Source organism: Lissotriton vulgaris, chromosome 6, assembly GCF_964263255.1.
Source record: "Lissotriton vulgaris chromosome 6, aLisVul1.2, whole genome shotgun sequence".
Classification (NCBI taxonomy): domain Eukaryota; kingdom Metazoa; phylum Chordata; class Amphibia; order Caudata; family Salamandridae; genus Lissotriton; species Lissotriton vulgaris.
In genome coordinates, this window is record NC_141694.1 from 1,293,518,659 (window position 1) to 1,293,537,423 (window position 18,765).

At 45.8% G+C, this 18,765-nt stretch overlaps 1 protein-coding gene across 1 annotated transcript in view; it reads left to right on the plus strand.

Moving 5' to 3' along the window:
- Nucleotides 1-18,765, plus strand: part of ENPP3 (ectonucleotide pyrophosphatase/phosphodiesterase 3) — a 716,664-nt gene that overhangs the window by 410,042 nt on the left and 287,857 nt on the right. The window contains exon 15 of the mRNA XM_086927431.1: nt 10,739-10,770. Within this exon, the coding sequence (XP_086783557.1) occupies nt 10,739-10,770 (32 nt within the window). The remainder of the gene's footprint in view (nt 1-10,738; nt 10,771-18,765) is intronic.

An 18,765-nucleotide genomic window follows, 5' to 3' on the forward strand; every position in this document is an offset into this window, starting at 1 on the left:
CTGGACAAACGAAAATGACATGAGACAAATCTTGCTCGTGCATCTGACAGAAATCACAGACCGCTGAATGGCCATACCATCTGGAATAAAGAGATTTCAACTGGAGCAACTCCTGTCTTACCAAAAACAATAGGCGTCTAACGCCATGAGGAATGTTCCATTGAGTATATGGTTGAGCTTTCCTCAATGAGCAGGAATCAATAACAGGAGTGCAACCTTTTTTCAACATCCGGACATCTCTATCCAATCTGAACCCTAATTCCCACGTGGAGGACTTCAAAAGGGTTTTTAATTGATAAGATGATAAGGAAAATAAAACATCTTTATCCAGTTGTAATTGACCCACAGCATATCTGAAATTTTTTACGATCAATAAATAGTCATTAAAGTTTCCCAACAACTCATTTTTTATAAGATGTCTTAGGGTATTGGGCTCACTCCTTGCAAGGCTAACAACCCAGCGTACGATTCCTGCAAGGCCTTGGACCCAGCTACTACGTAAGCCGAGTTCCTGTCTTAGGGCAGCAGTTGAATTAGCTGAGCTGACGGATAATAGACTACGTAAAATTTTTCCTTCCGAGGAATTTAAAAAGCTCCAATTTTTTAAATTGATTAACTCTATTCCGTAGAGTAGGGAGGCAGGAACTTTTGCTCTAAATACATCCAGTAATATAGAAAAATGCCTTCTACCTGTAGCCTTATACAGGGATACCAAACTCTTTCCCTGTGAAATGGCTTTCCGGGAATTGTTGGCCATATGAGCTTTCTCACTTAAATTACTCACAACAATTTTACCAAGGAAGGCATAAGATTTCACGGTTTCCAATTTGTGACCCCCTACTGCCCATGGAAAGTTAGAAAATGTAGGCTTCTTCCTTCCGGACATGCACATCACTTTGCTTTTTGCAGTATTTATCAAGAAATAGTGGTTTCCAGCATATTCATATAGAGCCTGCAGGCGATTATTCAGGCCCTTGGGAGTGAGATCGAGAATCAAAATATCATCAGCATACATGAGGCATAAAATCGGAGTGCCCCCCAGAGTCGGGGCAATACCTGAACATGCTGAGAGAGCCAGAGGTAAATCGACTGTATAAAGCGAAAAAAGTAACGGAGCCAATAGGCAACCTTGCTTTAACCCGTTGGATGTGGGTATTATTCTAGATAAACCTCTTTCACCGCCAAGCAGCACTCTACACCAGGTGTCTGAATAGAGGGCACGGATTAATTTAATAAGGAAGGGGGGCATCCCTAAATCAAATAGCTTTCTCCACAGCAATGTTCTATCCACTTTATCGAATGCTGTGGAGAAATCGATAAATGCACCATAGACATGCCCTCCACGGACTTTCACATATTTTTCCGTAATAACCTGAAGTGCAGTCAAGTTATCTAACGTTCCATGCTTTTGCCTGAAACCAGGCAAAATTTTAAACTCAGTAACCCAATCATTGATTACGGTGAGAATACATTTTGCAAAAACCTTGCCGATGGCGTCAAGCAAAGCTATTAGACGATAATTTTGAGGAAGGTCTCTTGCCCCTTTTTTATATAAAGGAACAAGGATACTCCCTTTCCAGGATGGAGGGACTATTCCACTAGCAAAGCAAGATTTAAACACAGGAAAAATAATTTTGCTCCAAAGCTCACTCTGTTGTTTTAGCACCGAGATGGGAACCTCGTCGGGACCCATCGCACCAGAGGAGCGCATGCTCTTAATAGCAAATTCAATTTCCTTTTCAGATGGGGAATCGTACACACAAGAGTCAGCGTAAGTTACATCATTATTTAGTTGTAGGTTATTATTACTGTACAAATTCTCAATATACTGAACCCAGATCTGCTCATCGATGGCAATTGGTGTAGGACTGACTCTAGTACTGCAGCCTTTACCAATTAATGACCAAAATGTCTTAGCTTGGCCATTATATGAGGCTTCCCTGAGGCTTCCCTGAGTTGAATCCATACGGAATCCTCCTTATTTCTTTTTAAATGGGCCTTAACAATTGCTCTCCTTCTTTTTAGTAATGCTAATTTCTGGTGGGCTTCCTGACTAAATGATAAATATTGCCCCCTTATTACTTTGCTTATTTCTATGTTTAATAACCGAAGCGATTGGGGGACTACTAAGGATTTTTTAACGAAGGGGCTATTCTTGGCTATTGAAGTTACTAATTCTAAAAAATCAGCAAATCCTGATAGTACCCTCCCATCCCAGCGGAATAAATTCTCCACAGTAGAAGTTAAAAGAGACAGCAAGCACTCAAAAGAACGGTGATTCCAAAAACATTTCCCCGAACTGGCGCCAAAGTTCACCATGTCCGTGTCGATGTTCCAGGAATCCGCCATAGGTGGGCTGAGGGAAACTGTAAGCGACAACGCATTATGGTCACTGAGATTAGTATCTATAACCGAAAGATCTTTCAAAAAAGAAAAAAAGGAACAATCTGCAATTACATAATCAATAATAGAATTTCCATTTTTTGAATTGTGAGTAAAAGCTGCCGGGATGTCAGAAGGGAGTCTCCCGTTTACTATTAGACAATCCACTTTATAAAGACCTTCCAGAACTAATTTACCTCTTTTATTGGATTTAATATTAGATGGAAACAAGGCCTGAGGTATAATAAGAGATTCTTCCCTAAGTTTATTTCTAAACAAATCAAGCCCACAATTAGATATGTTACAGTTCAGGTCCCCGAATAATAATATATAAGGGGAGGGGGCAGTGTCCATAATTTTAGTTATGAAGGAGAAAAGTATTTTTAAACCATCATTGAAACAGCAGTTTGGGGGAATATAAGTATTTATCAAAACAAGCAATCTATTGGGGCAATCCTTAAATAAGTTTTTTTAAGTTATTGCCTGAAACAATTTATCCGGGTCAAGATAGTGAGAATACTATAGTTCCAATTAATTCTATTAGATAATAAGCATGCTATTCCACCCTTCGCATGACCTCTCCTAGAATGGATTGCACTACCTTCTAAGACAAAGTACTCTTTTTCTAGTATTAATTTACCTTCCACCCATGTTTCCTGTATACAAATTATGTCCGCTTCTAGGGAACGTAGGAAACAACGTTTTTCCTTATGATCTTTAAAACCCGCAGTATTCCATGAAATAAACTTCAAATCTCTGTTAAAAATTTGAATGCGGTTTAGAGCCGGAAGAAGATTTACTAGAGAGAACTCCCGGTAACCAACTCCATTTTGAATTATCATCCCTCAAAGTTTGTTTAGGAAGGGGGGGATTTTTATAAAGAACTTGCCTTTCTGGTTGCGCCTCTGCAAACGACCACAACCAGGCAACTCCAGCACGTACCTGCTCTCACCTTACACACGGTCTTGTTTTAGTGCTATGAAAAAACACCCACTTTGCCTGCCTCACTAAGTTCTCACACCCCCCCTTTAATATGCACATAAAAGCTTTCCAATTACTTTTATATTCCTATACTGTACTTCACATGAAAATAGAGAACTCAAGGTTCTCACCACCCCAAATTAGCTCTCTGGTATACTTTCTCAAATATAAGAAGTACATGTATTCAGTATCTGTCAGTCACGGCCACTTTAAAACAGTGCACCTATAAACAACTCGACGTTATGTTTCTAAATTAACGTATTACGCTTAAATGCTCCTTTACATTTCTTTCGCTAGATGTACCTTTATTTAAAACACCACCAGAGAAGGGTGTTGAAGTATGCTCCACAAAGAGCAACTAAAAGCTTTGTTATTCTTTATTAAAAAAATCTGCCTGTCAATGCTTTTCGCAAGCCTTTTCAACACCTTAAGAGGGTAGCTGGATGAGTATAATATGTCGTATTTAGAATCGAGTGCAGACGATGCACAGAAATACGAACATATAGTCGAATAAAGGGCGAGTGGATACATGGCCAGATATATCAATGCATAGGTACATAGGTCAACGTATCACTGTATGGATGGATGGAAGGATAATTGAATGCAGAGACCAGTACTTATGATAGACGGTGGGCTGATAAATGCTTAGGATTGATTCTGAGACAAATATATCTATGCATATATAGGCGTATGGCTGCATGAATGGCACAGTGCTTACTATAGGCAAGTGCGCTCATAGATGCTTAAGATAAGCAGACAAACAAATTTATGTATGTATATAGGTAGGAATATATGCATCAATTAAAAGATGGTTGAATGGCGCAGTGCTTAGGATGGATGGATACTGTGCTTAAATTGGACCGGGTCTGCGGACCAGCACTTATTTTTAGGCAGCGTCCAAACGGCTCTCTACCAGGCTCTATTTATGGCCCTCTCAAAGATAGTTAATTATTTTTTTATTACACTGCAGTGACAGCATGCACATCAATGTACGCATGCTTATTTTGCTAGTAAACACACTATCGCAATACAAGAACATAATTTCAACAACCGTCTACCGGAACGCTCATGAGCAAAGCGTATTAAAACATACAAATTTGCGGGTAAAACTTATACCATGCCATAAGTGCTCCAGGTGGTACTACATCACTTTCAGTAGCTCGACATCTGCACGTTACTAAATTCTGTGTTTCAATCAGCAACATAACCACCTCCCCCACACCCATCCACGCCCTTCCTTAACCGTACGAAATCAAACAGAAACCCCCACCATTCCTAGTAGCGCCACTATACCCATACACAGGGTTAATTTTAACAGGTGTGTGCCAGAACACATATCAACAAAAAGTATTCAAACATACAAATTAGAGGGAAAAACATAATCCATCCCATAGCACGGTTAATAAATGGGCCCAGTGAAAATACATTACCTTTACTAACTATACATCCCCATGTTACAAATGTCTATCTTATAATCAGCAACATACGCTCCTCCCCACGCCCACCCATACCCAAGCTTAACCTTACGAAATCAAACAACCAGCCCCAGCACTCCCATTATCGCCACTATAGCCATACATAGACTTAATGACAACAGGTGTCTATCGGAACGCTCATCATCAAAAGCTATTAAAACCTGCAATTTTGCAACTCAAACATACACCATACCATAAGATGGTTTATAAACAGCCACAGTACCACTACACCACCTCCACACCCGCCCTTGCTTAACTTTATGCAATAAGAGCCCAAGCAAACGTAGAAGCGCCACTATAGCCATACAGAGGCCTAATTTCAACCGATATCTCTCGAAAAGCTCAACAGCAAAAGGTATTAAAACATACAAATTTATGGGTAAAACATATACCATGCCATAGGGTGCTTTATAACTGCTCCAAGTGGTACTACATCAACTTTAGAACATCTCCACGTTACTATATTATCTATTTCAAACAGGAACATAACTACCTCCCCCACACCCACCCCCGCCGTTGGTTAACAGTACGAAATCAAACAGAAACCCCCACCATTGATAGTAGCGCTACTATACCCATACACAGGGTTAATTTTAACAGTTGTCTAATGGAACACTTATCAGCAAAAACTATTCAAACATGTAAATTGGCGGGTAAAACATAAACCATCCCATAGCACGGTTTATAAATGGGCCCAGTTGAACTAGATCAACTTTACTAGCTAGACATTTATATGTTACAAAAGTCCTTTAAACACTTTGTAGAGTTTATAGCAGGGGATTGGGAAAGTAAACAAAGTTCTAATTCCGAATCTTTTGATATACCGTCCCTTTAATGTATCTATACTAAAGATATTAAATGGAATGAATAAATTGACGAGTATCTCAAAAGGGATAGTGAAGCTCAGCATCAGTAAAACAGGGACCACTTCAACACCTACATATATCCACCACAGCGACACAACCTAACAATTAGTATCACTAAAATCACATGTAGTTCTCTGATGTCAACAAAGTCATACAGAAAATATACTGCACATTTTCATTTTTTTTATCTCTCACACATTTATAAAACATCTCTTCTAAAAAGCACTCCCCAACCACTTCTATTCCTCAAGAACAGACAATAAGTAATACGTTTACTACCATATATTTTAGTACATCTACCTTTTCATTACTCACTAGTAAGAAACTACAAAAACTATTAACTATACCAAAATGCAAACCATAAACCATGCTCATATTATATCTCAACATAGGATTACATGATTCAAACTATGCGTACATATAAAAGGAACGTATCACTTTTCCTATCTCCATCTCCTCTCCATGTAATCTCCAAATGCTGTAGGCGGCCTCACAGTACAACAACTTACCTTCACTTACATTAAAATCTACCTCTCAGTGTGAAAAATGAGAGCACAACCTTCCCACATAACATCTCTGGATTCGTTTTATCGCTTTTAACTTAATAACACATACATCTCCTACCACCACCCCGACCCCACTATTTCCACAAAAAGTATCAGTTGCAAACGTGCAATATTTTCTTTATCTCCACAAATACATTACAAACCCAAATTAACGCTCTACCTCATTTTCAAAACCATACCGTCCTATAAAGATGACATATTACACTTCTTCTCTGTGAAAAATTTCAAAACATATATAAAGTACTTGTATAAAAAACGGCTAAAATGTCATGCATATTTTATAACTAATATAAAACACCACACTTTACTAACACTATATTACTTTGAAATAAAAAAATACTTTCAAAATTAAAAACATCACCTCAAATACTTAATCACTACTATAAAACACATAACACACCTTGTTAATTTCTAATTCACCTTTGTAGTTGTTATCCAGATTTCAAATGACACACGCATACAATTCTTTCTTTGTCACATAGTACATGTAAAGCTCCGACTTCATCAAAAATGAAACGAGAAATGGCATAATTTCTCTGTTGCTCCACACATAAATACATGTAAACAACAAATCAGAATACTTCATTCCTTCAACGACATTCCAAAAGTTACCTCCATTGGTTAATTTTGAATTTTCCATATGAAAAGCTACTTATTATTCCGCGCCACATACAGGTCACAAGTTCAACCTATTTCATCACCACACTTTCTGGAACCTTCTACAACACCTGCAGGTTAAAAGTTCATCCATTTTTTTTTTAACTTAACAATATACTTTTGCAACATTTTATCAAACATTTAACGGCACGTGCAGGTTAAAAGTTCACAATAGGGGTCAGTAGTTCATCAGCTTTATTCCCATCTCCAGCAGCACCTCACCTTACGCCCCCAGCGCCGTCAGACCTGGAGGAGTCAGTGCTTTCTACTTTCCAAAAACAAAATTAATTTCATGCACACAAATTTACCTTCTCATTCCCTATATAACAGCCCCCTAAGCACCATACACGTTACAATGTTTGAAACAAAAGTTCCTCCGAGTAGCTATAGCTACATGCTACATTACTTCACAGCATATGACACACAGTTTGGGCACATGCTTTCATCCCCGAGTCCGGCAGCAGCTCAGCTTAGCAACATGAGACTCTACACACTACCTCACATATTTTCCGTACTCCAGGTCTTTGAGACCAGTACGGGTCAGTAGTTCGTCCTAGTAAGTATAAACACATGCTGACACTACTTCCACAGCTGTACTGCAGAGGCCACAGCACATGACTTCACAGCTTAAGACACAAAATGTGGACTCACACACTAATCCCCGAGTCACGCACCACCTCACGTTAGCAGCATCACACTCTAGGCAATACCTCACTTAATGTTTGTAGCCTAGTACTTTCACACTGGTGGGTATGATTCGTTTTCTTTGCGCCCCCTCTATAGCACACCCTCAACACCCCACACAGGTTACAGTGCTCCTACCCTCCTATTTCCCACTTTTTCACCCTTTTTTCCCCTTACCCGCTTCAACAGAATCACAAAATGGCGACCAACACTTCCTCCTTCCATGAGACTCTAGACAATACCTCACATATTTTCCGTACCCAGACCTTTTTTACACCATTTCGGGTCAGAAGTTCATCCTAGTAGGCATAAACACATGTTGACACTACTTCCACAACTGTACTGCAGCGGGCAGGGCACATGACTTCAGAGCATAACACACACAGTTTGGCTCACGCTTTAATCCTCAGATCGCGCAAGCTCACCTTAGAAACATCACACACTAGGCAATATCTCACTTAATTTGTGTAGCCTAGCACTTTCACACCAGTAGGTATGATTAGATTCCAGGGTACCCCCTCTATAGCACCTCCTAAATACCCCACAAAGGTGACAGCGCTCCTACCCTCCTCTTTCCCACATTTTTTGCCTTTTTTCCCCTTACTCGCTTCAACTGAATCACAAAATGGCGGCCAACACTTCCTAGTTGCAAACGCTCGCAGCCAATCAGCAGCAAGCTTGTGCTTGTAACGCCTCAGACAATCAGATGGCCGAATTCCCAAATATCGATATCTGTAAATTTCAATATTTCTCAAAAACTACTGAATGGATTTACACCAAATAAACAAAAGCGTGCTTTCTAGACCAAGACCATTCTCCCTGCCAAATTTGGGGTAATTCTGTTCACCTGTACGACCTGTAGCCTTATCTAAAAATTTCCTATGTAAATTAACGTTGAAAAAACACATTTTGGGACTCCCCTTTTTTCTCGGCACCCCCTTGACGAATCACCCCCAAACTGTCAACATAGGAGTTGATCTCACCAAAGAATTAGTTTCGAGAATTTCATGAAGATTCATCAATCGGTGTCAAAGTTATTGCGAATAGAATGTTGCTATTTTCCTATGGTAACTAGGTCCTAACTATAACTACCTACTGGCGACTATATATGGTGTTGATATTATGTCAGTGAACCCACTTCTCTAAGCCATTGTGGTGACTTTGAACCTTTTACATTTAACAAAAGACAATATAAGAACTCTTGACAGTCATGCTGCTCGTCTGCTTCTGGTACAGTGTGTACCATGCAGCGGCACAGCTAGGCCTTTTGCCTAAGAGCTTGGAGAGAGGTTGCTGCCCCCAAACTTGTGGCACCCAGAGTGGACTACCCCCGGCCCCCCTTGCTATGCCACTGGTACCATGTGAATGGAACGAGGAAGGCATGATTGATGACATGAAACTGAAGCCTTTCCATTTGTATTATATAAATGGATGGAAAAGAAGAGTCACACGGAGACAACTGCAGTTGTATGTTTTTAATATGAACCTTTTTTGTGCTGTGCAGCAGCAGATGGAAGAGGCTACATTGTCATTTTATTCACCATTAGGGATTGGGACATGGGAGTTATGGTCAGTATTTTTTCAGATATAGATGAAAACCCTAGTGCTGGCACTTATGTAGTATGACTCACATACTGGACTCTGAGGGGGCAGGCTGGATAGAGAGGCACCACAGCCCAAAACTGAGGTCTAGCTTCATCCATCCACTCAGCCCTTCTGCAAGAGTCCTTCATTCACTCCTGAAATTAACAAGACCCTGGCTTCCTGAGCAACCAGTGGCTTCCTAAAATGTAATCATATGTTTTGCTTGCATTTCTGCAGAACAGTGTCAGTCAGTACTACTGACTCTGTACACAGGACACAGCAGGCTAAAGGATCCATGCCAGATATTTTTTAGATAACTACATTTATCTAAATGTGGATAAGCTAAAAGTCTGGCATGGATCCGGCCCTCCGGACCTACTTTGGAGAAGCATGGGCTAAACAATATCAGGACAACAAAGTCTGATGGCTGAGGGGCCCTGGACAACAGGCCTCCTGCTCCAACAGGTGCTTCGGGGGTAGGCTAGGCCCCTTTATGTGTGCACCCACACTCACACTCACACACACACACACACACAGACACTCACACACACACACACACACACACACACACCATACACTCACAAAATGCATGCACACACATTCAGATCTTTTTTTACCCCTGTCTGTCTCTCTCTTTTTCTGCACACCAGGACTCAATTTTACAGAGACACTGGGATACCTTTCCTTCCAGGCCTACACCCGCACGAAACAAGAGCTACAACTTTGTTTTTTTTTTCCTTCTGGAGATATTCACCACACATAAAAAAAAAACATGAGTGTGCCCTTGTGTAATAAAACTGGTGTTCATGTAAAGTGCTCCTCCCTCAGGGTCAAGTTCATGCTATATAGAACTGTAAAAAAAAACTGTCTCTTGCAATAAGAAAAGCAGAGGATAAACAGTGCTTACTGTTAATTGCTTGTACTTGTTGACCCTTAAGGCATTGCACTCACTAAAGTGGGGGATGAGAGGGCCCCCTCCAGTGTGGGGAAGCCTGGGCCCCCTCCTGTGCCATAGGGGTTGCGCACAGTGGTTTAACACAGGCCCTGCAGCCCCTCCAGTGCAGGGGGGCCCAAGCTGGAGGGTCCCTCAGCACAGTACACTGGCCTGAGAGCTCCGGATAAGATCCGGAGCGTGGGCCCCCCCATTTAACTTGGGCCTCCTCACATTTCGCTACACATATGGGTTGTGGGGGTTTCTGTTAGGCACCTGCCTGTAGCATGGACAGTAGCTTAAGGGGGGGGCAAGAAAATGAGTCTCAGTCACGTTTGCTAGAAGCAAGAAGGATTACTAAACACCCTCCTGGCCCGAGAAGCTTTCCCCCTCAATTCCCTGATCGAAAGCTCAGTGAGAGCTGGGTATTTTTTTGCAAATAGCTAGATTTTCCTAAAAAGGTCAGAGTTGTTTTATTTTGCAACAATGTAATTTTAGTGAAGCTTCTTTTTGCACCATCAAATTTTATTAATTCATTTCTCACTACAAAATGTGATCATGTGACTTCAATGTGTAAAGAGTGAAGTAATTGCTTATCTATTTTTTTTTCAGTTGATTCTGCGGGAATTGTTCAAAACCTAACAGTGAGTACAATATGTTCCATCCAAGTTCATTTGATCAAAAGGGTTAGTCAAAGAAAGCTATTGTACTATATCTTTTGACAGATTAATGCATAGTTTTGATTCACAGTTTGGTAGACAACATACAGAAGAGTGGGTCCTTTATGTGTTTCAACCCATCAAGGTCAATTATAGGTAAGCAAGGGCCATAATGAGCCAACCTTTCATGTGGCTTCCGCATGCCACCTTCGTACTACCCAAGATGTGGCAGTACTGCAAGAGCTGCCAACTTTGGAACTGGTGAATCACGCTCAACAAATTCCTTTGATTCTGGGCAATTCACTTAATCTGCCCTTGCCCATAAACTTTGAATATGGCCTTGTGTAATGTATCTGGTGCTTATGCAAAGCCTTCCAATCAATACCTTGAGGTCGAGTTCGCACTACATAGAAACTGCAGAAAATGGGCAAAGAAGTAAAAACAAAGCCTTAGCATAAGGACTGTCAAAGATACTCCGGGCGGAGGGGTTGCCCTGATTGCCCGTAAAGAAATCACGTTTCAACCTTTAGCCTTCTCTTCCCTGGGTTCATCTGACTGTTTAGTTGCCCTTTCACTTTCCCTGACTCCCCCACTCATGTGTGTCCTTATTTACAGACCCCCGTCTTCCCCTCAAACGTTTCTCCCAAGTTTCCAAGACCTGATGGCTACCTTGGTAGTCAACCACTCCTCCATTGTAGTCCTGGGAGAGTTCAACTTCTGGCCCTCTGACCCCACGGAATGCGCAACCTCCAAAGAGTTTTCAGACTCCCTCCAGTCGCTCAATTTCACTTCTGCTGTCCATGCCCCTACGCACAGGTTGGGACATATCCTTGACCAAATCTGGCATCGAGACTGTCCGGTCACCTCACTTTCTATTTCTCCCTGTGTTTGGTCAGATCACTCTCTGATCACTTTTTCTCTAGCCCTCCTCTCATCCCCCAAGTCCACCCCCGCCAAAAATGTCTGGGCACGATCATGGAACCGCGTCGACGTAGCGGCCCTATCTGCTACACTCTCCTTATCCACCCCCGACCTCTCAGGGCTGCCATCTTCTGGACAAGCTGAATCTATCAACAGCTGGCTGCGGGCTGGCTGCGACTCCATCGCCCCTCTGAAGCGCATTCCGTCCAAACGCCCCAAAGATGCTAACCAATGGTTTTCCAACGACCTGAAGACTCAAAAACGTAATCTCCGCCAAGCGGAACGCCTTTGGAGGCGGGATTACTGCCCCACTGCTAGAATTTGCTATACCACTCTTCTAGCACAATACAAAAAATCCATTCTGGAAACTAAGAAGACTTACTTTTCTTCTAAAATTCAGCTCGCGGAGAACCGGCCTAGAGAAATATTTTCCATCATTCAAGACCTCGCCTATTCTGATAGAGCCTCACTTAAACCCTCTCCTTCACAACCACTTTGGGATTCCCTTAACTCCTTTTTTCTCGACAAAATTAGCACGATCAAAGCTAAGATCCCTCCCCCATCCCCCTCCTTCACTGACCCTTGCTGTCCCCCAGCTGCAGCACGTCTTGATTCCACCCCCCCCCTCACGGTTGATTCCCTCTCCTCCATCCTTCCACTGGTTAAATCCGGCTCCCCCCTGGATCCCTGCCCTGCCTACATCTTGAAGCAGATCTACTCCTATTGCCCCTCACCGCCCCTTACGTTTCTTAACAGCTCGCTATCCCAGGGTATTGTCACTCCATCACTCAAATCGGCAGTGATCGTTCCTATTTTAAAAAAACCTGGGGCGGATTCTTCGGACCCAGCCAACTACCGCCCCATCTCTCTCCTGCCTTTCCTGGCAAAGGTATTAGAACGCCATGTTGTCAGAACCTTGAGTTCATTTTTGGAAAGAAACAGTGTCTTGGCTCCCAGGCAGGCTGGATTCTGCCCTGCACATTCAACTGAGTCAGTAATTATATCTGTCCTGGACAACCTCCGAGAGGGCATGGATACTAGTCAGCCCCAGGCCCTGGTCCTCCTTAATCTCTCCACCGCATTCGACACGGTGGACCATGCCATCTTACTCTCACGTGTCGAGGCGGTGGGGATCGGAGGGACTGCCCTGCTATGGTTATCCTCCTTCTTGAGTGGTCGCACTCAAGCGGTCCGCCTGGGTGAGTACTCAGCTGATTTTCGTCCAGTCCAGTGCGGGGTCCCCCAAGGATCCTCTTTGTCCCCTCTGTTATTCAACCTTTACATTGCCCCCCTTATTTTTGCCTTACAGCAGCTGGAGGTCTCTGTGTACAACTATGAAGACGATCTCCAGCTCATCTTTTCTCTTTCTTCCTCCCCCGAGTCAATATCTAACTTTCAGTTCATCATGACTTTTATACAGGACTGGATGAACTTCAACCACCTGAAACTCAATCCCGACAAAACTGAATTGGTGTTGACGGGTGGTTGCTCCAGTCCTTGGTCCTCCTCCTTCTGGCCCCCCTCTTTAGGTTCTCCACCCACTCCAGTTTCCTCCGTCAAGACTCTTGGGTTCAAAATCAATAATCAACTCTCCCTCCATTCTCAAGTCAGTGCTGTCCTATCCTCAGCCTTCCTCTCACTCAGGACAATACGTAAAGTTGCACGATTTTTCTCTTCAGCCGCCCTCAAACTAATACTGCTGGCCATGGTGACGCCTCGCCTGGATTATGGCAATGCCCTCTATCACGGCATGCCTGCGTACCTCGTGAGGCGTCTCCAATTGGTTCAAAAGCAGGCCGCTTGTCTGGTTTTTAATCTACCTAAATCACAACATGTCCCACCCCTTCTCATTTCCCTTTACTGGCTCCCTGTCCGGCAACGTGCTCTATTTAAGCTTGGCTGTACCATTTTCAAAGCCCGGACAGGCTCTGCCCCGTCTTTCCTTAGTACAGCCATTCAAGATTACATTCCACCTAGAGAACTACGCTCTGCTACCCATCAACTCCTTGTGGTCCCTCGCTTCAAACGGAAAAAGTGGGGAGGTTCCAAATTTTCTACCACGGCTCCCGCTTTTTGGAATTCTCTCCCACTCCATTTGAGATCCTGTTCCCAGTACCCCCTATTCCGTAAAGGCCTCAAAACCTTTCTTTTTACCCAAGCCTTCCCCTCTTAAATTTGCCGTATCCTTCAGCCTTTCTGCCCCCTGAGTAGCAGTATTCACACAGCGCCAAGAAACCGCATGGTGTACGCGCTCTCTACAAATCCCTTAAACTCAAACTCAAACTCATTTACGGTCTGATTTGTAAAAAATTAAACCAGAAAATCTGCATTCCCTTCCCTGATCAGGGTGAATAGATTTATTAGTAACCCTGGGCGGACAACTACGCTACGTTCGCGAAGTTTGCGTAGTTTGTGCTACTTCGCGCTATGCAAATTGCACGTAGCACAGTGCAAAATCGCGTGGCGTAGTGGGCATTTTTAGCTTGCTCCCGATCCTCAACATCAAGTTGGCGACCGCGCAAAATGACATCTCGGCAAGACTTTTTCCTCGTTCACGATCAGCAACATCAAGTTGCCGATCGCGAGCGTGGAAAATAAACCTCCCTGCGAGATTCTCAACGCGGGGAAGTCAGGTTTCTCATTGCGAATGGTTGCGTAAGCTCGCGACCGCTCGCAATGAGTAACTACTAGTCCGCCTTGAGAAAGCTGCCGCTCGAGTAAAAATCTACTCGAGCGTCAGAAAACGACAGCTCGCACTGTGCGAAATGCCTTTTTCAATGTATTGCAGTACGGACAAGCATCTGGCACTGTGCAATCATCCCGTATGCAGTTCTTGTAGCACTACGCATATCTCGTGTAGTGCAAAGTGCACTTCGCATTCAGCAGTAAAAATAGGAGAGTACATATTAAAAAATAGGGATTTAACAGTTGTTTGCAAGATTTAATTGATGAGAAACTCATTCCTGAGTTTGCCTCTTTTAAACACTCTGAATAACAGATGTTACAATACCAATCCAATCCAATCATGCATTTGTAAAGCGCGCTATATACCTGTGAGGGTCTCAAGGCGCTAAGGGGGGGGGGGGGCTGCTACTGATCGAAAAGCCAGGTCTCTCAGTCTTCTGAAGGCCAGCAGGTCCTGGGTCTGTCGTAGGTCGGTGGGGAGAGTGTTCCAGGTCTTGGCGGCAAGGTGGGAGAAGGATCTGCCGCCGGCGGTGGTTTTCCGGATGCGTGGAACTGTGGCGAGGGCGAGGTTGGCAGAGCGGAGGCTGCGGGTGGGGATGTAGAAACTGAATCGGTCGTTGAGGTATGCTGGTCCGGCGTTGTGTACGGCTTTGTTTGCGTGGATGAGGAGTTTGAAGGTGATCCTCTTGTCGACGGGGAGCCAGTGCAGGCCTCTAAGGTGGGGTGTAATGTAGCTGCATCGAGGGACGTCGAGGATCAGTCGTGCCGGGGCGTTCTGGATGCGTTGCAGCCGTCTTAGGAGCTTGGTTGTTGTTCCTGCGTAGATGGCGTTCCCGTAGTCCAGTCTGCTGGTGACGAGGGCCTGGGTGACGGTTTTTCTTGTGTCTGAGGGGATCCATTTGAAGATCCTGCGGAGCATTCGGAGAGTGTTGAAGCAGGGCACGGAGACGGCGTTGACTTGCTTGCTCATGGAGAGGGTGGAGTTGAGGATGACCACCAGGTTGCGTGCGTGGTCGGTGGGTTCTGGGGCTGTTCCTAGTGATGTAGGCCACCAGGAGTCGTCCCAGGCTGATGGTGTGAGGCCAAGGATGAGGACCTCCGTCTTGTCTGAGTTCAGCTTCAGCCTGCTGTCCTTCATCCATTCGGCGACGGCCTTCATTCCTCTGTGGAGGTTGGCTTTGGCGGTGTGGGGGTCTTGGGTGAGGGATATGATTAGCTGGGTGTCGTCGGCATAGGAGATGATGTTGAGGCTATGTTGTCGTGCGACGTGGGCGAGTGGTGCCATGTAGATATTGAACAGCGTTGGGCTGAGGGAAGATCCCTGTGGAACGCCGCAGATGATCTTGGTGGTCCTGGAGTGGAAGGGTGGGAGGCGGACGCTCTGGGTTCTGCTGGAGAGGAAGGATGTGGTCCAGGCCAGGGCCTTCTCTTGGATTCCGGCATCATGGAGGCGCGCTGTTAGGTGCGGTGGCAGACCGTGTCAAAGGCTGCTGATAGTTCCAGAAGGGTGAGGGCGGCTGTTTCTCCTTTGCCCATAAGGATCCTGATGTCGTCGGTGGCCGCGATGAGGGCGGTCTTCGTGCTGTGGTTGCTGTGGAAGCCGGACTGGGATGGGTCCAGGATGTTGTTGTCTTCGAGGTAGCGGGTCAGCTGTCTCTTGACGATCTTCTCCGTGACTTTCACTGGGAAAGGGAGCAAGGAGATGGGCCGGAAGTTCTTGAGGTCCTTGGGGTCTGCCTTGGGTTTCTTCAGTAGGGCGTTGATCTCGGCGTGCTTCCAGCTCTCTGGAAAGGTTGCTGTCTCGAAGGAGATGTTGATTGTTTTCCGGAGATGGGGAGCAATGGCTGTGCTGGGTTTGTTGAAAACGTGGTGAGGGCATGGGTCAGATGGGGATCTGGAGTGGATGGAGTTCATTGTCTTGGTGGTGTCTTCGTCTCTGACGTTGGACCAGGTGGTCAGGTGATTAGTGCGGGTGGAGGTCGCAGTGGTGGTGGTCTCGGCGGTGGATGTGCGGGTGTCGGTGTTGAAGCTGTCATGGATGTTGGTGTTCTTGCGGTGAAAGAAGGTGGCTAGTGACTCGCACAGGTCTTGTGATGGTGGAATGTCGTTGGTGTTGGAGCTGGGGTTGGAGAGTTCTTTCACGATGTTGAATAGCTCTTTGCTGCTGTGTGAGTTGTTGTCAAGGCGGTCCTTGAAGGCAGTTCTCTTGGCGGTCCTGATGAGTTGGTGGTGTCTGCGGGTGGCGTCCTTGTGGGCTGTGTAGCTGTCTTGTGTTCGGTCGTGGAGCCAGTTCTTCTCCAGCTTCCGACAGGTGTGCTTGGAGGTCCGGAGTTCTTCGGTGAACCATGCAGCTTTCTTGTTGGTGCGATTGGTTGTGGAGGTCTTGAGTGGGGCGAGGGTGTCGGTGCAGTCGTTGATCCACTGTTTGAGGTTGATGGAGGCGGTGTCGGGGTCGGTGGGGTCGGCGGGTGGTCCCAGGGCGAAAGTGGTGGTCAGTTGGTCCTAGGTGACCTTGCCCCAGCAGCGGCGTGGCAACTGTTGGGTGCGGTGGTGTGTGGTGGGTTTCCTGAAGGTGAAGTGGACGCATCTGTGGTCTGTCCAGTGGGGTTCGGTGGTGTGGTTGAAGGAGACGTGGGGACTTGCGGAGAAGATGGGGTCCAGTGTGTGTCCAGCGGCGTGGGTGGGTATTTGTCATGAGCTGTTTGAGTCCAAGGTTGGCGAGGTTGTCGATCAGCGCGGTGGAGTTGGCGTCGTTGTTGTTCTCGAGGTGGAAGTTCAGGTCCCCGAGGAGTATGTAGTCCGTGGAGGCGAGGGCGTGGGTGCTGATGAAGTCTGCGATGGTGTCGCTGAACTATGGTCGGGGTCCAGGTGGTCTGTAGACGAGTGTTCCTCTGAGGGGGTGTTGGGGTTGGTGTGGATCTGGAAGTGCATGTGCTCGGTGGTGGTGAGGGTGTCGCCGGTGTTGGCCGAGATTCTGAGGGTGTCCTTATGGATGATGGTGATTCCCCCTCCCACTCCGTTGGTGCGATCTCTGCGGGAGATCTTGTAGCCCTCTGGGATGGCTATGGCGATGTCTGGTGCTGAGGTGGAGCTCAGTCAGGTCTCCGTCAGGAAAGCGACGTCGGGGGTGGTTGAGTCTAGGAGGTCCCGGAGTTCGATGGCGTGCTTGCGAGCGGAGCGGGTGTTGAGGGGGATGCATCGGAGGTGGTTGGGTTCTCTGGTTGATGGTTTGGCAGGCCGGATGCTGGTGAAGCTGCAGTACCGGCAGGTAAAAGGCCCTTGGGTGCGCTTCGGGACAGCCTGTTGGCAGGAGTGATCTCGTTCGGGGTTGAGTGCGTGGAGGGTGCTGCAGTCGTAGTGCAGTCTAGTGTTGTGGCGGCTTCAGGGTCCAGGGGTTCTGGCGCTGGGCGCGGTCCAGGTGCAGACGCACGCCCGCTACGCGCGTCCGCTGTGCGTCTTGGCTGCGGTTGCCATTTAAGGCAGGGAGGGAGGAGCAGCTGGGAGGAGGGAGCGGGGGTGGCGAGGGGGTGTGGCCTCAGGAGGAGGTGGCGGGAAGGAGCTGGGATACAGAAGGCAAAACAGGGGGGGTGGGGGGTGAGTTACGGCGAGAATACAGTGAACACAAGTGGGAAAAATAACACAATAAGGATAAGCACCGGGATACAGAAGGCAAAAACGGGGAGGGGGGCTGAGATTCGGCGTGAATACAGTGAAAAACAGGTGGGAAAGTTAACAGAATTTAAGAAGGCACCGGGAAACAGAAGGCAAAAGCGGGGTTGGGGGGGAGACTTACAAGAGAGATACAGTAAAATACAGTGGGGAAACAGAACAGATTAACGATAGGCACAAACCAACACACTCAAGGGCAGCTGAAGAAGTGGCAAGGATCAGTGGCAGCGGTCACTGTGGGCGTGAAACTTGCGCTGGGGAGCAGCAGCGAGCCGTCAGCAGGTGGAGCTGGGTGGTGATCGGGGAGGCGGCTCGGCCTTCAAGCAGGTCAGCAGTCACCCAGTTTAATGATTCTTAAACTGATCAATGGTATTAATGGAATGGAAAATACATTCTGTGGTGCAGTCAGAGGTGCTCCGGACCATGACTGTGTCTCAAAGATAACTGTCCATTACATCAATCAATAAAAACATATTTATAAAGGGTGGCTTCTCACCCATAAGGGTTCCAGGCGCTGTGATGCAGGTGTTAGTCGAAGAGCTAGGTCTTGAGTCCCTTCATGAATTCTGTCAGCGATGATGACATGTGGAGGTGGAGGGGAAGGGTGTTCCAGGACATGAAATCTAGGTGGGAAAAGGAAACGTCCTCCGGTGAGGCAGCAACAAATGTGTGGTATCTGTGCAAGGGGGTGAGGTGGGCTGATGT